The sequence below is a fragment of the Alosa sapidissima genome, chromosome 15, assembly GCF_018492685.1.
Source record: "Alosa sapidissima isolate fAloSap1 chromosome 15, fAloSap1.pri, whole genome shotgun sequence".
NCBI lineage: Eukaryota > Metazoa > Chordata > Actinopteri > Clupeiformes > Clupeidae > Alosa > Alosa sapidissima.
The window spans coordinates 34,955,063-34,982,562 of record NC_055971.1 but is presented as its reverse complement, the minus strand read 5'-3'; the positions used below and the strand labels follow the sequence as shown (position 1 = coordinate 34,982,562).

Sequence of the window (27,500 nt, the reverse complement as noted above, 5' to 3'; positions counted from 1 at the left end):
GAGTGTGTGTGGGTGTGTATGTGTGAGAGAGAGATTGTGTGTGTGTGTGTGTGTGTGTGTATGTGATAGGGGACTGCATTGTGACGTTGCTGATAGTGTATAGTTGTGTTTCTTTAGACTGATTGTACAGTGTAAATAGACCCCAGAGCAGAGTTTATACCAATACATCTGCAGGGAGGCACACACACACACTCATACAAATACACACACTTGTACAGACACACACACACACACACACTTACACTTATACACACACACACTTTCTCTGATCCCTTTCTGAATGCTTCCAGTAAGTTCTGTACTCTGAGGGCGTGTCGGGACAGATCAAATGTTTTTTAAACAGAAAATTAAATAAACAGTTTAACTCAACAGGTAGCCTCTTAATGTGTGTGTGCGTGTGAGTGTAACTGAATAGGACTGTGTGTGAGTTAGTCTGAGAGTATGTGTGCGTGTGTTTGCAGCGTTAATGTGTTTGGTTGTTGTGTGGTGTAAGTGTGTGTGTTAGAAGTGTCTACTGAAGCATGGGTGTGTTTCATAACGAATGTGTATTTTAGCGATCTGAAACACCTAGTGTGTCCAGTCCACATTTGCTAATTTAACGGTGTGATTTTGGGATCAGAGACCGCATGCATTGTTCAAAAGGGTTGTTCTTCTGTTTCTTAATCAGTCATGGGTGTGTTTTGGACGTAACATCTTTCAAAAATACAATGAGTGACATTTGTGAACGTAGCCTGAAAAAAAACAAGCTTACCTCAATAATGTTTGAATGACTGAATAAAACTAGAATTGCATCTCCGAGGAACTGTAAGAGTGGGTTTGATCAGGGGCATGGAACCCGGCTTCATTCAAGGATTCCAACAGTACCTCATTTTGGAAAATCAGACATACAAGTCAAAAGTTACATGCAAAAACTATCAAAACCCGCCGAAAAACAGGAGTAACGCATAAACGACAAGGGGCAGCCACACAAAAAACGCCAGCAACATACACCTGTTCGGGCCTGAATTTTTAGAGTTGGAACCGTGTCGATAGCTCAAACGCTCTAGGAGTCCGCACAAAAAGTGAGTGAACGGAAAAAATAAATAAAAAAAAGAAATAAATAAACTAAACTTAAAGGGTTCAGGATTTTCAACACGTTTCATCCTTCTAGTTGCAAGTCATCAGTATGTGTTAGCCTGCCACTAAAAACAGTCTTACCCACTCCACAGTAATTATAATGCCAAACTATCGATGTAAATGTCTGTGTTTAGTGTTAGAAATAAAACTACTCTTGCATCGCATTGCAATAGTTATACTTTGTTCCCTGAAGTTGGTAGTAAGGCTACGTTCACAAATGTCACTCTCATTGTTTCCATAAATGCACAAATAGGCTGACACCAGACATAATTTCACTGCATTTCTTACTTCCAGTAACTATATGCATGTGACAATAAACTTCCTTGTATCCTTGTATAAGCAACGGCAGCGGCGGGCTGATATTACCTAGGCTACTACTAGGTGTCCCGATTGGAGTGCGCTTCTCTGTTTACTTTTCGGCGCAGTACTACTAACCGAAGCAAGTAAAATTCAACCGCTGCTGAGAAACTAGTCCCTCTAAATGTAATGCGATCATTTAAAATGCAAGGACAGAATAATGTTAGAAATAAAACTATCACCACAGACATTTACATCGATAGTCTGAGAGAGAAGTCCGGACTCACAGGCTCACAGACTTTGGTGCGCGTTATCGCAGAATTCGTAAGGGCTTAGGGCTGTCCCAAAGTCACATTCGTAAGGGCTTAGAGCTGTCGCAAAGTCACATTTCAAAGGGTGTGAAGGGTTTGAGTACACACTAACTGAACCCTTGCCGTGAGTCTGCATCAGTGCACACTTCACCAAAGGGAGACCATGGGGAATCCGGAAATCACAAAGGTAAACAACAGCACGACTCACGTGCATGGTGCAAGTGTCAGCAACATCTTAGTTATTAAACATCGCCAAGGTAACCTGTGATGTCGTGAAGTGCTGTCCCAATCCCAGTTATACCCATTTGAGCCCATGTGGCCTCACACACACACACACACACACACACTCACTCACACAAACACACACTCACTCAGCATCTGAGATCAGGTAAGTCTGAGTCCTCAGGGCACTTTGTGATTCAGCAAGAGAGGGAGGGAGAGAGATCAGAGTGATGAGGTATTTAAAGATTAATTAATTTATTAATAATTTATTCAAATTCTAGTAGCGTTAACACTCGGAGACGCCCAACATTCCATGTGTGTGTGTGTGCCTCTCAAAGAGTCCATGTAAACACACACCTGATGAGTGTGTGTGTGTTAGGGTCCATGAAAGCTGTCCATGTAAACACATACCTGATGAGTGTGTGTGTGTTAGGGTCCATGAAAGCTGTCCATGTAAACACATACCTGATGAGTGTGTGTGTGTGTGTGTTAGGGTCCATGAAAGTAACCCGTGCCCAACAGGACAGATGTGTGTGTGTGTGTGTGTGTGTTGGGGTCCATGAAAGTAGCCCATGTAAACACCTGGTGGTCTGGAATGTAAGCAAGGTCAAATGCAAAACATACTGTACATCCATTTTCATTTCACAGGGTGTGGCACTGTTTGGTCCCTCTGTGTGTGTGTGTGTGTGTGTGTGTGTGTGTGTCTACAGTTTGGTCATTGTGTGTATTTGTTTGCACACAGTTGTTTTGATCAGTATGTGTGTGTGTTGCTCAGTGTGTGGGGGGGGCAGTGGGCAGGCCAGTAGGGGTGGGTGTGGTCCAGGTGGCATTATCGTTGTAAAGGGTCTGGTCGCCAGGGGCGATGATCTCCTCCAAGGTGGCGTAGGTTCCGGTGAGGAACCCCAGAATGCCAATCAGCACGATGGTCAGATCTTTGGCCAGGACGGAGAGAGGGAGAGAGGGAGAGAGCGAGGGAGAGGCGGACGATGAGGCGGACGACAGAAGCAGCAGCTCCACCAGCGGTGGGAACACCAGCGCCAACGCAGAGCTGCTGAAAGCCCCCACCAGAGAAATGACCACGTCCAGCCGTGGAACCAGCACCGCCATCACACCTGCACACACACACACACACACATTATACACACATTATACACACACACACGATACACACACATTATACACTCACACACACACACATATATACACTCACAGGGATGTTAGAAAATATGAGGAAACACTTTATAACCCTGCTGAAACCCAGCCTTTGCTGGGTAGCTGCTTTTAGCTGCTTATGCTGGTAGCTGCTTTTAGCTGCTTATGCTGGTAGCTGCTTTTAGCTGCTTATGCTGGTAGCTGGTCTTAGCTGGTCTTTGCTGCTTATGCTGGTAGCTGCTTTTAGCTGCTTATGCTGGTAGCTGGTCTTTGCTGCTAGCAGCTGCTTTTGCTGGTAGCTGGTCTTTGCTGGTAGCTGCTTTTAGCTGGTCTTTGCTGGTAGCTGCTTTTAGCTGGTCTTTGCTGGTAGCTGCTTTTAGCTGCTTTTGCTGGGAGCTGCTTTTAGCTGGTCTTTGCTGGTTTTCTTCCAGCTCTTGCTGGTCTTTGCTGGTGTAGCTGGTTGGGCCACCAGCTGGATATGCTGGCGTGACCATCTGAGGAAGCTGATCATGTCGGTGTGACCAGCCTGTCGTGTGGGATACAGCTGGTGCAAGATGGTAATGCTGGTGACCAGCCTGTCAAGCTGGTCATGCTGGTTTGCTAGAATGACCAACATAAGCTGGCATGGCCAGTTAAACCAGCACTATAGACCAGCAACACCAGCTAAAATGACCAGCTTGAGGTGGTACGACAAGCAAAACCAGCTGAATTACCTGGGAAAACCAGCTGAAGGTATGTTTTCGCAAGAGTTTTGCTGGTCTAGCAGGTCAACCCATCATAGGGTGGTCAAACAAGCTGGTCAACCAGCAAACCACCTTTAGCTGGTCAGGCTGTTTTTTTCAGCAGGGAAGTTACCCGAACACATGGTAAAGACCAAAGAAATTAAGACAATTACCATATTTTCTGGACTATAAGTCGCACCTTTTTTCATAGTTTGGCTAGCGACTTAGTCAGGTGCGACAAAATATATATAATTAAACATGTTGTTAAATGTTAATTCCTGCTGGCAGACATGAATCTCTGCACGAAGCGAACCATTAGCGTCTACGGCCACGAGAGGGCGCTCTAGCTGGCAGACATGAATCTCTGCACGAAGCATACCATTAGCGTCTACGGCCACGAGAGGGCGCTCTAGCTGGCAGACATGAATCTCTGCACGAAGCATACCATTAGCGTCTACGGCCACGAGAGGGCGCTCTAGGCTTGTGACTCGCTGGCTTGTTATGTTCATTTAGCCTATTCAGCTTCCCAGGCACTTCCCATGCGGGGCAGCTGTGGCCTACTGGTTAGGGCATCGGGCTTGTAATCGAAGGGTTGCCGGTTCAATCCCCGACCAGTAGGAAAAAATGTGGGTGCGGGAAGAGGTTGAGCACTGCTCTTCCATGCCCACATCCCTGGCTGAAGTGCCCTTGAGCAAGGCACCTAACCCCTCACTGCTCCCCGAGCGCCGCTGTAGCAGGCAGCTCACTGCTCCGGATTAGTGTGTGCTTCACCTCACTGTGTGTTCACTGTGTTCTGAGTGTGTTTTACTAATTCACGGATTGGGATAAATGCAGAGACCAAATTTCCCTCACGGGATGAGTATATATAGTTATACTTATGTTCAACACAGCCAACCATTAGCATTTCGCTAATCGCTAGCATCTACCTAACAAATTACACAGCAAAGGACAACGGCAGTTCAAACGAAGGTAAGCAAACAAACGTCTAGTTATTGTTAATATTCCTCATCTGGCATAAAGGAGACATCATCTCAACAAACTGCAGCCAGGTAACCAACATCAAGCTGAATAGCGTAGCTGAATAACTGTGTTGCATTAACATACCTACCGGACACCTATTCAGCCTGTTGTTCTGTGTGCTATTGTGTAGTTGAATAACTTGCCTTTCCAGATTAAATGTCGGTTCTTGGTTTTGGATTTCGTGAAATAAATTTCTAAATAAATGCGACTCATAGTCCAGTGCGACTTATGTATGTTTTTTCCTCTTCATGACACATTTCTTGACTGATGAGACTTATACTCCGGAGCAACTTATAGTCCGGAAAATACGGTACAATGATTTGCAACTAACTTTCCAACTATACGTATTTACAACATTTTAACAATATCTAAATACATTGAACTAAATAAAATATATTAAAAGAATGTCAAATATCTGTCAAATATTGAAACAAACATAATATCTAGGCTACACTTCAGGCAAATGCAAAACTATATCTTTGATTTAGGCTAAATAACTTCCCCATTAAAAAAATAGGCTATAGCAATGCTGTCATGCTATCTGACATATGCATACTCGATATGCCAACTGACATGGGGGAATTCGATGAATATTGCATATGACTATTCGATGACTATTGCATATGACTATTGCATATGACTATTGTACATGACTATTCAATGACTATTGCATATGACTATTCGATGACTATTGCATTGCACATGGCTGGGGATGTATAAAATATGTGTCAACTTACATTGATTTCCCTCTGAAAAAAATGATGTTATGCTTTTTTTCCCCTGGATTCATTTTGATTTTCCTTGTTGTGCCCCAAGCTTCACAGAACTCCTCACGTCTGTGACAGGCACAAGTAAGATAAGTATAAGTATGTATAAGTATATATACTCTTTTGATCCCGTGAGGGAAATTTGGTCCCTGCATTTATCCCAATCCGTGAATTAGTGAAACACACTCAGCACACAGTGAACACACAGTGAGGTGACTTATCCCACATTGGACTTTCAGACCATATAACTGTTATGCTAATGCCCGCATACAGACAAAGGGTAAAAGCAAACAAACCGGTTCGTAAGCAGGTAAAAGTGTGGCCTGAGGGAGCCTCCGATGCTCTTCAAGACTGCTTTGACACAACAGACTGGGAAATGTTTAAGCAGGCAGCCACTTACAACAACCGGACAGACATAGAGGAGTATACAGACACTGTAACCTCTTACATCACCAAGTGCATTGATGATGTGACCCACACAAAAGACATCATCACTCGGGCTAACTGGAAGCCATGGCTGACAGGGGATGTCCTCAGGCTGCTGAGGGCCAGAGACAAAGCCTACAGAGCTGGGGATGAAGCTGGCATGAGAACAGCGAGAGCCAACCTGTCCCGTGGCATCAAGGAAGCAAAAAAGGAATACACTCACAAGATAACCACCCACTTCAAAGACAGCAGGAACGCACAAAGCCTATGGCAGGGCATTCAGGCCCTCACGGACTACAAGCCCGCGCCACAGAGCTGTGAGAGCAACATCCCTCTGCTCAACAACCTGAACTGCTTCTTTGCTCGCTTTGAAGCACAAAACAGCACCTGCCCACAGAAGACCCATCCCCCTCTACATGAGCAGCCCCTGTGCCTCTCTGCCGACAGCGTGAAGAGGACACTTGCTGCTATCAACACCCGTAAGGCAACAGGTCCAGACAACATTCCAGGTCGTGCGCTGAAGGACTGCGCAGGGGAGCTTAAGGATGTCTTCACAGACATCTTTAACACTTCCCTGAAGCAAGCCATCGTCCCATCATGTTTCAAAGCTGCCACCATCATACCTGTGCCGAAGAAAACTGCTCCATCCTGCTTCAATGACTACCGCCCTGTGGCACTGACACCCATCATCATGAAGTGCTTTGAGCGGCTTGTCATGTCACATATCAAATCCATTCTCCCCCCCACCCTGGACCCCTTCCAGTTTGCATACCGAGCCAAGCGGTCTACAGAGGATGCAATCTGCTCTGCCCTCCACCCAGCCCTCACCCACCTGGAAAAAAGAGACTCATATGTGAGATTGCTGTTTATAGACTTCAGCTCTGCATTCAACACCATAATACCACAACAACTCATCAGCAAACTTGACAAACTGGGACTCAGCACCTACCTCTGCAACTGGCTACTGGACTTCCTCTGTCAGAGGCCTCAAGTAGTACGTGTTGGCAACAATACCTCAAGCAGCATCACACTGAGCACAGGGGCCCCCCAAGGCTGCGTGCTCAGTCCGCTGCTCTTCACCCTGCTGACGCATGACTGCACTGCAACCTACAGCAACAATCACATAGTGAAATTTGCTGACGACACAACTCTGGTGGGTCTCATCACCAAGGGCGACGAGACCCAATACAGGTTGGAGGTCGACCATCTGACCACGTGGTGCAGGGACAACAACCTCCTGCTGAACGTCAGCAAGACAAAAGAGATTGTTGTTGACTTCCGGAGAGGTCACACCCAACACCTGCCACTGACCATCGACGGTGCTGTGGTGGAGAGAGCGAGCAGCACCAAATTCCTGGGGGTGCACATCAGCGAAGACCTCTCCTGGACCACCAACACTGCATCACTGGCGAAGAGAGCTCAGCGCCGCCTGTACTTCCTGCGGAAACTCAGGCGAGCAAGTGCTCCACCAGCCATCATGACCACATTCTACCGAGGCACCATTGAGAGCATCCTCTCCAGCTGTATCGCTGTGTGGGGCGGAAGCTGCACTGAATACAACAGGAAAGCCCTGCAGCGCATAGTGAACACAGCTGGAAGGATTATTGGTGCTTCACTCCCCTCCCTGAAGGACATTTACACCACCCACCTCACCCGCAAGGCGACCAAAATTGTGAGTGATGCAAGTCACCCCGCTCACAATCTGTTCGATCTACTGCCCTCTGGGAAGAGGTACAGAAGCCTGCGCTCCCGCACTACCAGACTCACCAACAGCTTCATACACCAAGCTGTAAGGATGCTGAACTCTCTCCCTCCTCTCCCCCCTCCACCCTCAGCTACATAACATCCTGGACATTGGACCCACAATGGCCGCGTGCACTACTCCACTTGCACACTTGCACACTTGTACACTTTACAACTTGTTGTTGTCCTGAAAACACAACACATCTGCTGCTCTTACATAACTTGCACCACTATGTCACTTTCTTTCTTACTTAGGTCAAACAGAACTACACAAGCCTTTTATTGGCCTGACTTTGCACTAGTATTTTATTGACTGTCTATGCACAATTTCAACCAAATTTTGCTGCTCTTATTTTTTTCATTATTATATGTGCCCTCTTATTTACTTACTTTTTTGTTTACTTGAATGTTATGTTTGTCTGTGGACTTAAATTGGTAAAATATGTCTTGTCTTCACCGTGGGATAGTGAGAAACGTAATTTCGATCTCTTTGTATGTCTGGAACATGTGAAGAAATTGACAATAAAGCTGACTTTGACTTTGACTTTGACTTTGACACACACTAATCCGGGGAGCAGTGAGGGGTTAGGTGCCTTGCTCAAGGGCACTTCAGTCGTGGATGTGGGCATGGGAGAGCAGTGCTCAACCACTTCCCCCACCCACATTTTTCCTACTGGTCGGGAATCGGTAAACCGGCAACCCTTCGCTTACAAGCCCGAAGCCCTAACCAGTAGGCCACGGCTGCCCCTATAGCCTAGCCAGTAGGCCACGGCTGCCCCTATAGCCAAATGACCAGCTTGTTTAGGACCCCCCTGAGCGCTATTAGATAGGATACACTGTGTCCGATGCTGCCTATGAGGAGTTGATGCACTGTGTCCGATGCTGCCTATGAGGTTAGATAGGATGCACTGTGTCCGATGCTGCCTATGAGGAGTTGATGCACTGTGTCCGATGCTGCCTATGAGGTTAGATAGGATGCACTGTGTCCGATGCTGCCTATGAGGAGTTGATGCACTGTGTCCGATGCTGCCTATGAGGTTAGATAGGATGCACTGTGTCCGATGCTGCCTATGAGGAGTTGATGCACTGTGTCCGATGCTGCCTATGAGGTTAGATAGGATGCACTGTGTCCGATGCTGCCTATGAGGAGTTGATGCACTGTGTCCGATGCTGCCTATGAGGAGTTGATGCACCATCTGGTCTCTGGGCTACTCACAGGTCAGGCAGACAAGCAGAGCCCTGAGGAGCAGCTCGAATGGCCGCTTCCAGCTGTCCGTCACGCGGGCCAGGATGGGCGGGAGCAGGATGTCTGCAGGGACAAAGAACTGCACGACGAAGCTCACACACACCCCGAGAGAGTACAGCACCTTCACCAGCTGGTTGGTCCTGCGCGCACACACGCGCACACACACACAGACACACACACACACAGATTAGTATGCCTTGTATTTACTGATGATATTGAGGGGTAGAGTGTGTGCATGCGTGTGTGTCTGTGTGTATGTTTGTGTGTACCATCTCTCCCTTCTTTGGTGAATGTATGTGTGTGTGTGTGTGTGTGTGTGTGTGTGTGTGTCCTTGCATGTCTTTAAGTTCTGCCATGGAAAAGGTTGAGAATCTACCAGCTATCGTGCGATAGGTTGAGAGTTTGTGTGTGTGCGTGCGTGTTTACCAACTATTGTATAGGAGGATGAGTATGTGTGTGTGTGTGTGTGTGTGTGTGTGTATCAACTATAATATAGCAGGTTGAGTGTGTGTGTGTGTGTGTGTGTGTGTGTGTATGTGTGTGTGTGTGTGTGTACCAGCTATCGTGCAACAGATGAGTGTGTGTGTGTGTACCATCATGTGGCAGGTTGAGTGTGTGTGTGTGGGTGTGTGTGTGTACCAGCTATCGTGTGGCAGGTTGAGTGTGTGGGTGTGTGTACCAACTATCATGTAGCAGATTGAGTGTGTGTGTGTACCAGCTATCGTGTGGCAGATTGAGTGTGTGTGTGTGTGTGTACCAGCTATCGTGTGGCAGGTTGAGTGTGTGTGTGTACCAGCTATCGTGTGGCAGGTTGAGTGTGTGTGTGTGTGTGTGTGTGTGTGTGTGTGTGTGTGTGTGTGTGTATGTGTGTACACCAGCTATCGTGTGGCAGGTTGAGTGTGTGTGTGTGTACCAGCTATCGTGTGGCAGGTTGAGTGTGTGTGTGTGTGTGTGTGTGTGTGTGTGTGTGTGTGTGTGTGTGTACCAGCTATCGTGTGGCAGGTTGAGTGTGTGTGTGTGTATGTGTGTGTGTATCAGCTATCGTGTGGCAGGTTGAGTGTGTGTGTGTGTGTGTGTGTGTCAGCTATCGTGTGGCAGGTTGAGTGTGTGTGTGTGTGTGTGTGTGTGTGTGTTTGTGTGTGTGTACCAGCTATCGTGTGGCAGGTTGAGTGTGTGTGTGTGTGCGTGTGTGTGTACGAGCTATCGTGTGGCAGGTTGAGTGTGTGTGTGTGTGTACCAGCTATCGTGTGGCAGGTTGAGTGTGTTGGTGTGTGTGTGTGTGTGTGTGTGTGTGTGTGTGTACCAGCTATCGTGTGGCAGGTTGAGTGTGATGCTTCCTTTGATGTCATCACCAAAGTGAAGGTATCCCAGGGTTGCCAAGGAAACGTAGAGCACAATGACCACACCCATCCCAACATTAAGCGCCTGAGGAAACCGAGCTGGTTCCTTCATCTGGTTCTCCAGCGGCAGCACCTACACACATTATACACACAAACACATTACATACATACACACCGATTATACACTCATTACACACACAAACACATACACACATTAGGGGTGGGCGATATGGACAAAAAATAATATCTCGATATTTTTTGTGATTTTGACGATAACGATAATTAGTCAATATCCTTTAAAAAAAATGTTTTTGTCTGAGTTACTTTACAGCTCATTATTTATGAATAGCATCATTACAATAATAACCAATAACCTAACCTGTGACTTTTTAACCAAATCAACCAATGCTTTGTCACTCTATGACACATTTCCAATTCTGCCCCCACTTGTGTGTGTGGCAATGACATGGTGTAGCCAGCTACATTAGAGAAGGTGAATAGGCCTAACAGTTTCCCAAGAGAAAGTCTGAAGCTGAAGTTCCTTTCAAACCTTTATTTCCTTCGATGTTTTCTTTAAGCGCAATCATGTAGTCTAGGCTAGCATTCCAAGTTACAGAATAGAAACTAATGCGTTAGCTTATGGCTAATGTATATGAGAAATCCCATAGAGATGCTAACGGTTAGCATAATCGATAAACGTAGATATTTAGAGCGAACTTCAGTCCATTTACAAAAGAGATAGGCTACATAAGAATAGTTCTTTGTTTACAACTGACTATTAAAATACTCAAAGGCTAATGTTTTCTCTCCATATAATACCGTGTAGGAAAAAATGTCTCACCAATGCTACTTGAACAGAAGTAGCCGCATAAAATCCCAAGTAGGCTACTCTTGCTGCACAAAATAAACATTAGGCTGAGTGGGACAATGTTGTGACCCACTAGTGATCACGTGACACTTGCTCTGCTGCAGCCAGGGGCTTCTCCCGCATACACCTCCTGGATTTAGTGAATGTATGAGGTTTCAATGCGTGATTTCGAGTGTTATTTCCCCATAAGTAATTTAAATACTCGATAATGTCAATTTGCACATCGTTAAAACAACAATCACGATATTATCGCAGACGATATATATCGCCCACCCCTAACACACATTACACACACACATTATTCACACACACACCGATTGTACAAACATTACACACACAAACACATTATTCACACATACACAAACACATTACACACACACACACACACACGCACACACCGATTATACACACATTACACACACAAACACATTATATGCACGCCCCAACACACACACACATTATACTGTACATACATTACATACACATACAGTGGTGTGAAAGTGTTTTTCCCGAGTTCAATTTCTCTAGCCACACTCAGGCCTGATTACTGCCACACCTGTTCTCAATCAAGAAATCACTTTAATAGGAAACACTCTGTGTACTAACACTTAAGTGTAACAAACATGCAACACAATAAGAGATCAGGAAGGGGCAATAAGAGATCAGGAAGGGGGCAATAAGAGATCAGGAAGGGGGCAATAAGAAGTCAGGAAGGGGGCAATAAGAAGTCAGGAAGAGATCAGGAAAGGGGCAATAAGAAGTCAGGAAGAGATCAGGAAGGGGGCAATAAAAAGTCAGGAAGGGGGCAATAAGAAGTCAGGAAGAGATCAGGAAGGGGGCAATAAGAGTTCAGAAAGGGGCAAACACTTTTACACCACTCTAAATAAGGTTGGGCATCGTTTGGGCTTTATCCGATACCGGTGCTAAATCGATACTTTTAAAACGGTGCCGGTGCCACAAAACGGTACTTTGTTTTACAATAAAATGCTCTAAAGCATGAATCGCTTTTTTTGATTCATAATACAAATTTGAACATGAAATTGAACTGTTATATTCAAGTTACTATCAATATCTCATTGCTTCTATGCACAATAAATGTAAGGCTTGCCGTGGATGCAGGCTCTGCTTTCATGTTTATCCAGTGTAGGCGGCTTGCTATATGGCTTGCCATGGAACTGCCAGGTCATGGACAACAGCATTTGTAAGTAGCCTAATCTTACAATGAGGGACTCTGCTTTCAATTTCGATTTCTTCCCCCATAACACGCAATTGTTTTAAACATGTTAAATATGCCGGTGTCGAAGGGTTTCAATACCCAGCGTTAGTAGGCATTTTAACAGCAACTAACAAAGGCTACCCCCTGCCACAGCAGCTTAATTAGCGATAACGTGCGGAGATGGTTCCGTAGCCTTTTAGACAGTTCCAGAATATCAATGCAGAGGTATGTTTGTCATGTCATTATTTTGTACGGAACACACCGTGAAACAAAGTTTTCACAACTTTGCTGATTACATTTCAAATAGATGCCAGTTAGCGCATTAGCAGGTTATTGTGTAAAGTCAGGGTACCCCCAGAATTGTCAGACCTAAATTTAAGACTTTTTAAGACCTTTTTAATACCACTTCAGATGAAATTTAATACCTATATCGCACCCATTCGGATAGAATAAATAATATTAAAGGTAAGATTAAACCTCAAATAATTACTATTTACAAGTGTTTGAACATGCCAACATGAACATGACAGCAGTGCAGTGGCAACGCAAAGATTTGTCGTGGTAGTAATGTGAATGAGGCTACGTTTATACGGTGACGATGAAAAGAGAAGACGCAGAAGTGGCGTCTCGTCTTTTTTATTCGCGTTTAGACGAGCATTCTCAGGGGGAAATCTTTGTTTATATGAAGACGCAAGAGTATGTGATATTCGATTGGATATGCATTCCAGACCGCTGGGTGGTGGTGTGATAGAACCCCGGTACGTCACGCGCAGACATTCTAATTTGACAGTTTAGCCAGAGAGGTAATCAAGGATCTTTGGTTTAGCCGTTTAGACGGAGACGCAACCCGGGTCGTCTTCAAAACTCTACACTCTGGAAGGAGTCTTCAGATTTGTGCGTCTTCAAGCCCCGATGGCGGGGTCGCCGTGGAAACGAAAGGCACTTATGATAAAATATTTTGTCGTCTTCCTTCGCAATCGTTCTCGTATAAACGGCCCCTGAATGTCCTGCTTCATGCAAAAATTTAAACGGAATAGAACCTAGTTGATTTCAGGGATTAAAGTGAAAAAAAAAAAAACTTTTTTCAGGCCATAAGTCATACGTTGTTCATATCTACCTATAGAGATAGCACCCCTTTTGCGGTCGCGACCTATTGGTTTTTAATTAAAAGATGCAAACAGCAAAGTAAAGCACCAAATAAACACCAAAACGAGGCTACAGGGTACTCTTAAGTTACTATATAATTAATGCCACCTACAGGTGAATGCATAGAACATAACAATCCTATGGTTTGTGTACCCTGTAGCCTCGTTTTAGCCGCCAATGGCCGCCATGTGAATAAGGCGAATTGAGAGTGTTCTTGATTGAGATTGAGTTTTCCTGATGAACAAAACAATATTTCAATACCATCCCTGACCATTACTGATTAGCCATTGCTGTTCTTTTCTACTGCAGCAATATTGTAGCAAGGCTTTAACTTACACTCTTATTTAATTACTTCAGGCCAAAAGTATTTAAAGGGGAGATTTTTTTTTCTTGTTAATATGCAATTCAACACCAAGTAAAATCTATAAAATCAAAGTTTGCAAGACTTCACATTTCCTCATCAAAGTAACGAATCAGAACAGTCTAGATATTGTTCATATTTCCATTTGTTGCCTCATCCGCATTTAATGAAAACATGGTAATTTTGAGTTTTACAGACAACTCAGTTTTCCAATGAGCAGCAATACTGTGTGTGCTCATGCAACAGGTCTGCGCATCTGATAAAGACAATCTGGAGAGGGCGCTTTTGTCTTCAGCAACAGATTGTATAAGATTGACAAGAGGTGGTGCGATATGGTGAGGGACAGGTCGTGTTGCGCTATTAAAGAACATGCGTAGCCTACTTAGCGCAAAAACGGTCAGCCATAGATAAACGTACACAAATCATGACGCTAATATGCGCGGTTCTGGTAGGCCTTTATGGTTTTGTGCTATACATTAATAATAGCAAAGTTTTAAGTTGACTATTTTAATTGCATGGTTATTTTTTGTCAACATACGCTCACAACCTACTGTCGTAAGAGGCCTAAGCAAAATAGGCTACAAGGCTGTCTGCGTCATAAAAGACTGACCCCCCTTACTCAACATTAAATAATAATGTCGCGAACTGTTCATGCTCTTAAGTGAACACGCTCAGTCAAAACCTTCCGTCACAAATTGTGAAAAACATTGTTGTACATGTCATAACAGACATGTCATATTGCGTCGCTTTACACATAATGTTAGTTCCATTGATTAAAAACTGTAACAATAATAGTACATCGGGTGGCATAGCAGGCTATCTGTTCAAGTCATAGGTGACACCCAAAATGAATGACCTCCCCTGACAAGAGTTCGCGATAGTAAGAAATTGTCTACATTGATGCATGGAAAGAACACAGGCTCCGAATTCGCACATAGAGCTCACAATAGCATATCCAAAAAAGTTAAACGGATTGGGTAACCTCATCAGCTGTCTCGATTGTGTCACTATAATCCAACTTTTAGACCGTCCCCCAGACCAATGAGACAAGCGTGTAGCTACAACATAAACAAAGCGAAACTCATGGCTGACGTATCTTCTTGAGCGATCTCTGATTGAGACACAGAAAGTTCTCAAGAACACTATAGGTCTTTAAACATTTACCATCACACACATTCATTCATTGGACCTAATATTTGTAGTTGCCTTAAAAAAAGGAAAAGAAAAGGTGATAGGAGGGGGGGGGCTATTTTTTTTTCTCACCGGATCTGCATCGATCTCAAATATGACATTTCTAAAATCAAATTGACGGAAATCCGTCGTACGATGGAGAACTTTAATCCTTGTGATTTACGCTACGCGAGGATATTAGACTAAATCTACTGATCATTTGAAAAATTAAGACCTCCATGAAAAAATTCCAGACTTTGAGGTGAAATTCAATACTTTTTAAGGCCTTAATTTAGGAAAATGAAATGTAATACTTTTTAATACTTTTAAGACTCCGCGGGTACCCTGAAAGTATACTGTTGATGCCAGTTAGCGCATTAGCAGGTTGTTGTGTAAAGTATACTGTTGATGCCAGTTAGCGCATTAGCAGGTTGTTGTGTAAAGTATACTGTTGATGTTGTTTCATAGCCTTTTGCTTGTGTGTATTGTGACGTCCCTGCTTGGTCCGTCTGCTTGCGCTTGTTCTGCTGGTTGTCTCTCTCATTGCAGGTATTGGCGGTGTGGGCGTGGCAGACCTGTCGGTGCTAACTGGCGCATAAAGGGCACGGGTGTTCCCCTGCTGCAGGTGCTAACTGGCCGGTGCATAAAGGTTCCACTGGGAAAGTTAGACCACAACCTCATTCATTTGCAGCCAATGTACAAGCCCAAAGTACAGAGGCTACCAGTTGCCACACGCACCTTCAGAAAGTGGACACCTGAAGCGGATGAGTCTCTGAGAGACTGCTTTGAGTGCACTGACTGGAGTGTGTTACAGAATGGAGAGGACTTAGAGGAGGTCACACAGTGCACAACTGACTACCTTAACTTCTGCATGGACATTGTTGTTCCCACCAGAACTGTACGCTGTTTTCCCAACAAGCCTTGGATAACCAGCAATGTCAAGACCCTTCTTAATAGGAAAAAGATGGCGTACAGAGAGGGGGATATGGCAGAGCTGAGGCGCGTGCAAGGGGAACTCAAAGTCAAGCTGAAGGAGGCTAAAGAGGACTGCAGAAAGAAGGTGGAACAGAAGCTGCAGGAAAACAACATGAAGGAGTCATGGGACGGCATGAAGATTATAACTGGCCTGAAGAAGAACAGCAGCTCTGTGAAGGGGGACCTGGACAGGGCGAACCAGTTGAACCACTTCTATAACAGGTTTGACTGCCCTGCTCCAGCTCCAATGGGAGTGGTCTGTCCACCACCCCCAGCTGACTCAGACACTGCTCTTGTTTGCGTGCCTGCCCTACCCCCACCTCCCAGCCTCCCAGTCTCTCCAGCTCTGCATCCCGGTGACACTCAACGACCTGAGCCACAATCACCTCACGCCCTGCCCCCCCCCCCCCCCGACACCTCCTTGCCTGTGCCTGTTGAGGTCTCCACGACTCTGGCCTTCACAGGGACATCAAGGAGGTGGTCATCCCCCAGCCCCAGCCCCCACCACCACACCCTCAATACCAGTGCAACACTCACCTCCATCATCACAGGCTATCGTACCCCCACCATCACTGGATTTTGCACCCCTCCCCCACATGGGGATCACAAACAATGAGGTGACAACGACCCCAGTCAACAGCCATCAGACACACAGATCCCAGTCACTTCTCAGTCCATATCGCACTCACACACTTCGCTGGCATACTGACTCCTTCATACACTGACATGGACATTCTCGCTCATTGTGATTAGTTTTTGTAAAATAAATAAGTAAAGTTGACCCCTTCTACACTTGTCCTCCTCTGTTCTGGTTATGGCCTTTGAGCCAGGCCGTAACACACACACACACACACACACACACACACAGGCCATAACATGGGGGCTCGAAAGAGCTCGAAATACTTACACTGTCCACTAGCCTATGTAGTGCACCCTCTACTTTAAGCTACATCTAGTGTTTATGTTAGCTAACTGTATCTGAATGTGTTGCTATCAGAGTAAGACGTTAGAGATGGCACAAGACATGCAGTGATGCCTCGTATTAAAAAATAAAATAAAAAACACCAGAGATTTAAGTGGCATCGTAATGAAGCACTGAAATCCACATTAATATTTCATATCGTTACTACCATTTGTGTCAGCACCGGTGTCATATTAGAACCGTGTTTCAGCGCCCAACCCTACACACACACACACACACACACACACACACACACACATTACAGCCGTTCCTCCAGCTGATTCTTAAGTGTAAGCATCAGCACACTCACGCACGCGCGCACAAAAATACACACACGATTCTCCAGTGGAGGCACCTACACTCCCACTGTATTAACACACACACACACACACACACACACACACACACACACACTCACCACTCCAATGCCCTCGAAGGCGAAGATGGCTGTGCCAAAAAAGAAGGGGAACTTCCTCCAGCTGGACACAAAGGGCAACCGCCCTGGATCACCAACATCCTAAACACACACACACATGATCACCAACATCCTAAACACAAACACACACACACACACATGATCACCAACATCCTAAACACAAACACACACACTTACGGAGGTGATAAAGATGAGGCTGATGGTCATGCCGGTGTTTGCACACACACACACACACGATCACCAACATCCTAAACACAAACACACACACACACACACACTTACGGAGGTGATAAAGATGAGGCTGATGGCCATGGCGGTGTTGGCACACACACACACACACACACACACACACACAGAAACACACACACACTTACGGAGGTGATGAAGTTGAAGATGAAGATGAGGCTGATGGTCATGGCGGTGTTGGCACACACACACACACACACACACACACACACACACACACACACACTTACGGAGGTGATGAAGTTGAAGATGAAGATGAGGCTGATGGCCATGGCGGTGTTGGCACACACACACACACACACACACACTTGATGTAGGTGAAGATGAAGATGAGGCTGATGGCCATGGCGGTGTTGGCACACACACACACACACACACACACACACTTACGGAGGTGATGAAGTTGAAGATGAAGATGAGGCTGATGGCCATGGCGGTGTTGGCGAGGGCCGAGAGGACGGCCATGTTCCTCAGGTCTCTGATGAATGACATCACCACCAGGAGCGGCAGAAGGAAGAGCATATACAGACGCACATCAATCCCCTCCTCGCCGTTACCACGGTTACCCTCCACCACCTAAACAAGCACACACACAGACATATTACATGTACGTATTCATTATCAGACACTTTTAACCAAAGTGACATTCAAGCTACAGTGCAGAGGAGACCTTAGAGTTACTGAGAGAGCAGACGTTATCTAGACTGGAAAAATTGCATGATGATGGTGCAAGCGATCTACGCACCCAATTAGCAAATGCCAATAAAGTGTCACTGACGACAGATTCGTGGACAGCGCTGACAACCGAGTCCTATCTCACAATCACTGCTCACTTCATACATAACTGGGAGGTGCACAGTGCTGTTCTTCAGACCAAAGCCATGTGAGAACGGCATACGGCTGAAAACCTGTCAATTGTGCTCACAAACGCGACAGATCAGTGGGGTGTTGGAGGGAAAGTGTCCGCCTGCGTGCATGACAATGCCAGCAATATGGTTCTAGTCAACACTAGCCTTGACTGGGACTCTCAGCCTTGTTTCACCCACACATTAGAACTGGCCATAAACGCCGGCTTCAAACTACAGCAAATAAATCACGTAATTTCATCTGCTAATCGTCTGGTTTCACATTTCCACTATAGCACAGTTGCAACTGAGGCGTTGAAACAAAAGCAGCAACAACAAAACTTGCCCGAACACAAGTTAGTGCAGTTCTGTCGGACAAGGTGGTTCATGATATGTCGAGCGCTTGTTGGAGCAAAGATGGGCTGTGTCTGCTGTTTTATCTGACAGGACAGTCACTAAACTACTCGATGCACGTACCCTTGAACAGACTGACGATAGCTGGACAGTAATAGAAGAGCTCTTGCCCGTGTTGCACTCTCTCAAATGTGCCAGCACTGCCCCTTGCGGAGGAGAATTTGGAGTATCTATCTCAATGATTTACCCGGTGACGGCAACTTTACTGTCCAAACACCTCAAAGAAACTCCTGGGGAATCCCCCAAAGTCACAAAGTTCAAACAGACCGTGTCTGCCTCACTGGAACGACGACTTGCACCTGAAGATATCCGCAACGCTTGCAAGGTTGCATATATCGCGTCCTTCTTGGACCCGAGACACAAACACCTCAGGTTTGCCACAGATGAGGTCAGACGCGCTGTGAAGGCCGCTGTGAGTGCCCTCCTCTCCAGCCCCGATAGCGATGACGAGAGAGACCTAGAAGACGCAGCTGCATCAAATGAACCTGAACCATCAGCTAAAAAAACAAGGAGTGATTGCCTGTCTGCATCTGCAATTGCGGTACTGTTTGGTGAAAATTACAGTGGGGAAACACACACAACACACACAACAGAGCTAAATCATTACTGCCTGGATATATGCCCACCTCTCCACATTGACCCCATGACCTGGTGGAAAGCCAACGACTGCAAACACATACTTGGGTGTGCCTGCTACATCAGTGCCATAAGAGCGCGTGTTCTCCGCAGCTGGACTAATTGTCAACAGATTGCCCACCCGTCTTCATCCCGAACATGTGGATATGCTCATTTTTTTAAACAAAAATATGGCATAGATAGATAGTGCTAGACTATGACAATATTTTCGCTAATAAAACGATGTTAATAAAAGTTCACATATATTGCCGACTGTGCTCCGCTAACCTATAAGCCTAAAATCATTATGGCATAGATAGCACATTTTCGAATGAACATTTAATTTTGAGAACGAAACTATGGGTGTAAATATACATCTATAAATAGATTGATGTCAAGTTCATGTTGTAGCCTATAGTCTGACCATCATTCCAGTAAAAAAAAAAAAGCCTGCAGCCTCCTGCAGCCTAAAATCATTAATGCTTGAGGCAACATTATGAAATGATCAGTTTTAAAGATCTGAAGATGATTTCGCAGTTTTTAAATATAAAAAATATTATGAACAGTTTCCGATAGGCCATCGTTTCCATATACGTGTCTAGTTCAGTCATGCATGCGTTCAGTAAAAAAAATAAATTGATGTTCATTGCACAGCTGTTGTATTAAACAGATTGATTTCATACAAATCATAAAAACCTCTCCCTGTGTCATTGTGTGTGCGTGTATCCGAGGTTTGTGTGTGCGTGAGTGCGCGGAGGAGTTCTTTACTGACCGATTTTCGAATAATTTTCGAATACTTATCAGCGAATATCGAATGGAATTAGAGAGTAGACGCTATGAGAGAGTACACGCTATGAGAGAGTAGACGCTATGAGAGAGTAGACGCTAGGAGTACTAGAGTATGAGAGAGTAGACGCTATAAGAGAGTAGACGCTAGGAGTACTAGAGTATGAGAGAGTAGACGCTATGAGAGTACAGACGCTATGAGAGTGCAGACGCTATGAGAGAGTAGACGCTATGAGAGAGTAGACGCTATGAGTACTAGAGTATGAGAGAGTAGACGCTATGAGAGAGTAGACGCTATGAGAGTGCAGACGCTATGAGAGTGCAGACGCTATGAGTACTAGAGTATGAGAGTGCAGACGCTATGAGAGAGTAGACGCTATGAGAGTGCAGACGCTATGAGTACTAGAGTATGAGAGTGCAGACGCTATGAGAGTGCAGACGCTATGAGAGAGTAGACGCTATGAGAGAGTAGACGCTATGAGTACTAGAGTATGAGAGAGTAGACGCTATGAGAGTGCAGACGCTATGAGAGTGCAGACGCTATGAGAGAGTAGATGCTATGAGAGAGTAGACGCTATGAGAGAGTAGACGCTATGAGAGAGTAGACGCTATGAGAGTGCAGACGCTATGAGTACTAGAGTATGAGAGTGCAGACGCTATGAGAGTGCAGACGCTATGAGAGTGCAGACGCTATGAGAGAGTAGACGCTAGGAGTACTAGAGTATGAGAGAGTAGACGCTATGAGAGAGTAGACGCTATGAGAGAGTAGACGCTATGAGAGTGCAGACGCTATGAGAGTGCAGACGCTATGAGAGAGTAGACGCTAGGAGTACTAGAGTATGAGAGAGTAGACGCTATGAGAGAGTAGACGCTATGAGAGTGCAGACGCTATGAGTACTAGAGTATGAGAGTGCAGACGCTATGAGAGTGCAGACGCTATGAGAGAGTAGACGCTATGAGTACTAGAGTATGAGATAGTAGACGCTATGAGTACTAGAGTATGAGAGAGTAGACGCTATGAGTACTAGAGTATGAGAGAGTAGACGCTATGAGAGTACAGACGCTATGAGAGAGTAGATGCTATGAGAGAGTAGACGCTATGAGAGAGTAGACGCTATGAGAGAGTAGACGCTATGAGAGTGCAGACGCTATGAGAGTGCAGACGCTATGAGAGTGAGGACGCTATGAGAGTGCAGACGCTATGAGAGAGTAGACGCTATGAGAGAGTAGACGCTATGAGAGTGAGGACGCTATGAGAGAGTAGACGCTATGAGAGTGCAGACGCTATGAGAGTGAGGACGCTATGAGAGAGTAGACGCTATGAGAGTATAGACGCTATGAGAGAGTAGACGCTATGAGAGAGTAGACGCTATGAGAGAGTAGACGCTATGAGAGTGCAGACGCTATGAGAGAGTAGACGCTATGAGAGAGTAGACGCTATGAGTACTAGAGTATGAGAGTGCAGACGCTATGAGTACTAGAGTATGAGAGAGTAGACGCTATGAGAGTAGACGCTATGAGAGTGTAGACGCTATGAGAGTGTAGACGCTATGAGAGTGCAGACGCTATGAGAGAGTAGACGCTATGAGTACTAGAGTATGAGAGAGTAGACGCTATGAGAGAAGACGCTATGAGAGTGTAGACGCTATGAGAGTGCAGACGCTATGAGAGAGTAGACGCTATGAGAGAGTAGACGCTATGAGTACTAGAGTATGAGAGAGTAGACGCTATGAGAGAGTAGACGCTATGAGAGTGCAGACGCTATGAGAGTGCAGACGCTATGAGAGTGCAGACGCTATGAGAGAGTAGACGCTATGAGTACTAGAGTATGAGAGTGCAGACGCTATGAGAGAGTAGACGCTATGAGTACTAGAGTATGGGAGTGCAGACGCTATGAGAGTAGACGCTATGAGAGAGTAGACGCTATGAGTACTAGAGTATGAGAGAGTAGACGCTATGAGAGTAGACGCTATGAGAGAGTAGACGCTATGAGTACTAGAGTATGAGAGAGTAGACGCTATGAGTACTAGAGTATGAGAGAGTAGACGCTATGAGAGTAGACGCTATGAGAGAGTAGACACTATGAGAGTGTAGACGCTATGAGAGTGCAGACGCTATGAGAGTGAGGACGCTATGAGAGTGAGGACGCTACTAGAGTATGAGAGTGCAGACGCTATGAGAGAGTAGACGCTATGAGTACTAGAGTATGAGAGTGCAGACGCTATGAGAGTGCAGACGCTATGAGAGTGCAGACGCTATGAGAGAGTAGACGCTATGAGTACTAGAGTATGAGAGAGTAGACGCTATGAGAGTAGACGCTATGAGAGCGTAGACACTATGAGTGTAGACGCTATGAGAGTGTAGACGCTATGAGAGAGTAGACGCTATGAGAGAGTAGACGCTATGAGAGTGCAGACGCTATGAGAGTGCAGACGCTATGAGAGTGCAGACGCTATAAGAGAGTAGACGCTATGAGAGTGAGGACGCTATGAGAGAGTAGACGCTATGAGTACTAGAGTATGAGAGAGTAGATGCTATGAGAGAGTAGACGCTATGAGAGTGAGGACGCTATGAGAGTGCAGACGCTATGAGAGTGCAGACGCTATGAGAGTGCAGACGCTATGAGAGTGCAGACGCTATGAGTACTAGAGTATGAGAGTGCAGACGTTATGAGAGTGTGTGTTTGCGTGCGTGTGTGTCTCTGTATACCTGTTTGATGTTTTCTGCGAGGAAGACAAAGTAAACACTGCAGAATCCCAGCTGTGTTAAAACCAGGAAGAAGCTCACCAGCAACCTAAACACACACACGCACGCACACACATAAACACGCACGCACACACACACACATAAGTGCACACACACACACACACACACACGAGAATGAAGGGTTATATGTCCAGAGAGGTATTTCACAGATAAGTGATAAAGCGAGGTTTGAAATGGCGTTGTCTGGTCATCCCTGGGTTTAAATAAAAAAGATAAGTCAAATAGCGACATTTACACAAAGTGAACAGCTGCTTTTGATATAGACTAACAATGAAGTGAAGTTTTCCTTTTTTGAATGGAGAATCATGGCTATTTCTGTAAATCAGCGGGAGTAGGTGTGGTGGACCAACTGAATGCAAATCTACGTATGCACCCATGTGTGAGTGCTTCCTTATCTCGGAACGCGACATCAATAAGAAAGCGCTTCCCACTGCAAAGATGCACATGTACTACTCTGTATACCATATTGGCTTTATAACCGAATTCGGTGAAAACACCATCGAAAAATTGCCCCTCCATTTCTGATCAACTACCACAGTAGGCAATTCATCAAACGTCTATCAACAAAAGAAGCAAGCAACGAGTATATTAATAATTACAAGGTCATCACAATTAAAATGATAACCATATGGTAGTAGGCAAACAATCGGTTGTGTTTTGCGAGCAAATACATTTATTAAATAATATATAAATGGAATAAAGCTCCTTAAAAATGTACACGGAGGTCTGATTTGAATGACAGCTAGTTGAACCAATAAGACAACATAATTACCATTAGAATGAACTAAGCCTGGCTGTTAGCCTGGTTGGGACCAGGCTAGGTGCAGAGAATAAATCCCCATGGTAACTTACGTGCCATCTCTTGTGAAACCAAGTCAAAACTAAATTCATCCAGGATAACCAAAAAATCCCATCTTAATCCCTTATCTAGGTTTTGTGAAATACCCCTCTGATTTACAGTCTGTGTACCTGCCTAAAGGAGTCACCTGTACCTGCCTAAAGGAGTCACACCTGTACCTGCCTAAACAAGGAGTCACACCTGTACCTGCCTAAAGGAGTCACCTGTACCTGCCTAAAGGAGTCACACATGTACCTGCCTAAACAAGGAGTCACACCTGTACCTGCCTAAAGGAGTCACACATGTACCTGCCTAAACAAGGAGTCACACCTGTACCTGCCTAAAGGAGTCACACCTGTACCTGCCTAATAAAGGAGTCACACCTGTAAAGGAGTCATCTGTACCAGTCACACCTGTACCTGCCTAATAAAGGAGTCACACCTGTACCTGCCTAAAGGAGTCACCTGTACCTGCCTAAAAGAGTCACACCTGTAAAGGAGTCATCTGTACCAGTCACACCTGTACCTGCCTAAAGGAGTCACCTGTACATGCCTAAAGGAGTCACCTGTACATGCCTAATAAAGGAGTCACACCTGTACCTGCCTAAAGGAGTCATCTGTACCTGCCTAAAAGAGTCACACCTGTACCTGCCTAAAAGAGTCACACCTGTACCTGCCTAAAGGAGTCACCTGTACCTGCCTAAAGGAGTCACATCTGTACCTGCCTAAAAGAGTCACACCTGTACCTGCCTAAAGGAGTCACCTGTACCTGCCTAAACAAGGAGTCACACCTGTACCTGCCTAAAGGAGTCATCTGTACCTGCCTAAAAGAGTCACACCTGTACCTGCCTAAAGGAGTCACACCTGTACCTGCCTAAAGGAGTCATCTGTACCAGTCACACCTGTACCTGCCTAAAGGAGTCCTGTACCTGCCTAAAGGAGTCATCTGTACCAGTCACACCTGTACCTGCCTAAAGGAGTCACACCTGTACCTGCCTAAAGGAGTCACCTGTACCAGCCTAAAGGAGTCACACCTGTACCTGCCTAATAAAGGAGTCACCTGTACCTGCCTAAAGGAGTCACACCTGTACCTGCCTAAAGGAGTCATCTGTACACCTGTACCTGCCTAAAGGAGTCATCTGTACCTGCCTAAAAGAGTCACACCTGTACCTGCCTAAAGGAGTCATCTGTACACCTGTACCTGCCTAAAGGAGTCATCTGTACCTGCCTAAAAGAGTCACACCTGTACCTGCCTAAAGGAGTCACACCTGTACCTGCCTAAAGGAGTCACCTGTACATGCCTAAAGGAGTCATCTGTACCAGCCTAAAGGAGTCACATCTGTACCTGCCTAAACAAGCAGTCACACCTGTACCTGCCTAAAGGAGTCACCTGTACATGCCTAAAGGAGTCATCTGTACCAGCCTAAAGGAGTCACACCTGTACCTGCCTAAAGGAGTCACCTGTACCTGCCTAAATGAGTCATCTGTACCTGCCTAATAAAGGAGTCACACCTGTACCTGCCTAAAGGAGTCATCTGTACCAGTCACACCTGTACCTGCCTAAAAGAGTCACACCTGTAAAGGAGTCATCTGTACCAGTCACACCTGTACCTGCCTAAATGAGTCACACCTGTAGAAAACAAACCCATGAGTCTTGGTGCTTTCCGAGACACAACTATGCATATGGGCAATACAATACCTACCAGTATTTCCAATGCTTTCCAAGACACAACGTCAACCACGACTCAATGGAGGGATGTTACGGTAGTTACTCACCTCCCACAATGGGCTCCTCTCCTGAGCATGTTGGAGGAGCTGGTCTCCATGGCAATGGCCACTGTGTCGCTGTAGCCCAGAGGAGGACGCTTCATCCTGGGAGAGCAACACACACACACACACACACACGGGCACAGTTTTATACTATGAGAGTGTGTGTGTGTGTGTGTGTGTGTGTGTGTGTGTGTGTGTGTGTGTGTGTGTGTGTGTGTGTGTGTGTGTGCACCCCTGTAAGAACAACACACACACATGGGCACAGTGCTATGCTATGATTGTGTGTGTGGGTGTGAGTGTGTGTGGGTGTATGTGTGTGTGTGTGCGTGCGTGTGCAATGAGTGTCACTCTATGCTATGTGTGTGTGTGTGTGTGTGTGTGTGTGTGTGTGTGTGTGTGTGTGTATACCTGTCGCTTAACTGATGACTGCAGTTGACCAGCATGTGCATGCAGTGTAGACACACCACCCCCATCAGCACCAAACACAATGGGCCAAGCTGCAGAGAATAACACACACACACACACACACACACACACACACACACACACACACACACACACACACACACACACACACACACACACACACACACACACACCATCAGTGCCAAATATCAATATCAGGCCGAGTTGCAGAGAAACAAACACACACACACACACACAGACACAGACAATCACTGCCAGATACCTGTCCCAGTCGCAGAAAAAAGATTGCAAAGACACACACACACACACACACACACACACACACACAGCAGTACGAAACACAGACTCACACGCACACACCAAATACACAAAGACAGCAGTGCCAACTTAATAGAAAAACACAAAATCAACTGTATCTGTATGTGTGTGTGTGTGTGTGTGTGTGTGTGTATGCGTGTGCGTGTGAGTATGTGTCTGGCCCCCGTTGTGGTAAAACACGTGGAGGGTCAAAGTGTGTGAACAGTGTTTTTTTTGTATTGTTCACAACACATGTGCACACACACACACACACTGGTGTGTATGAGAAAGAGTGTGTGTGTGTGTGTGTGTGTGTGTGTGTGTGTGTGTGAGTGAGTGAGTGAGTGAGTGAGTGAGAGAGAGAAAGAGAAAGAGTATGTGTATGTGTGACGTTGTAACTCACGACAATGCCAGCGTTCTTGAGAGCGAGTGGGAGTCCGAGCAGGCCGGTACCGATGTTCCCCTTCAGCAGGTGGAGCAGAGTCTGCAGGAACCTGGAGAACCAGGGGAACCACAACTAGATAAAACTGCAGATGTTCTACTGCTATATTTTACACACGGAGAGTCCGGATAGAACATACGATATGTTCTGCAGATGTTCTACTGCTATATTTTACACACGGAGAGTCAAATAGCAAGGCAGCCTACAGCAGGCCCCGTCTCAACTGAAAATGCTAGAAACTAGAAAATGCTTCACAAACTAAGAGATTTGAAGATATTAGACCCCAAAATGTGTGTGTGTGTGCGATTAGATCCCAAAATGTGTGTGTGTGTGTGTGTGTGTGAGTGTGTGTGTGTGTGTGTGCGTGTGAGAAGAGATTAGACCCCAAAATGTCTTAAATCATATTTAAAAAGAGGTGGCCACCGCTCACTGTTATATTTTTTAGTGATTTGTATTGAGCAACGCGTTTCGCCAGTTGCTTCTACAGCTTCAAATAGAAAGGTTAACCGTAACGAATTGTCTAAAAGGTGCTTAATGGTGTAACTGTCTATTGAATATGTA

General features: G+C 45.5%; 1 protein-coding gene across 5 annotated transcripts in view; it reads right to left on the bottom strand.

Moving 5' to 3' along the window:
- The window catches only part of slc36a4 (solute carrier family 36 member 4), a 44,844-nt gene that overhangs the window by 13,115 nt on the left and 4,229 nt on the right, over window positions 1–27,500 (bottom strand). For 2 of the 5 annotated variants that reach the window (XM_042063507.1, XM_042063509.1), the window contains 9 exons: window positions 26,901–26,991; window positions 26,183–26,271; window positions 25,781–25,876; window positions 23,111–23,195; window positions 18,132–18,317; window positions 17,478–17,576; window positions 10,326–10,495; window positions 8,993–9,162; window positions 2,178–3,058 (listed from right to left, as the gene is read on the bottom strand). In XM_042063507.1, coding sequence (XP_041919441.1) covers window positions 2,718–3,058; window positions 8,993–9,162; window positions 10,326–10,495; window positions 17,478–17,576; window positions 18,132–18,317; window positions 23,111–23,195; window positions 25,781–25,876; window positions 26,183–26,271; window positions 26,901–26,991 — 1,327 coding nt within the window. In that variant the 3' untranslated portion in view covers window positions 2,178–2,717. Of the gene's footprint in view, window positions 1–2,177; window positions 3,059–8,992; window positions 9,163–10,325; window positions 10,496–17,477; window positions 17,577–18,131; window positions 18,318–23,110; window positions 23,196–25,780; window positions 25,877–26,182; window positions 26,272–26,900; window positions 26,992–27,500 lie in introns of those variants that run through there. The other 3 variants (XR_006022887.1, XM_042063508.1, XM_042063510.1) reach the window with 3 other exon arrangements.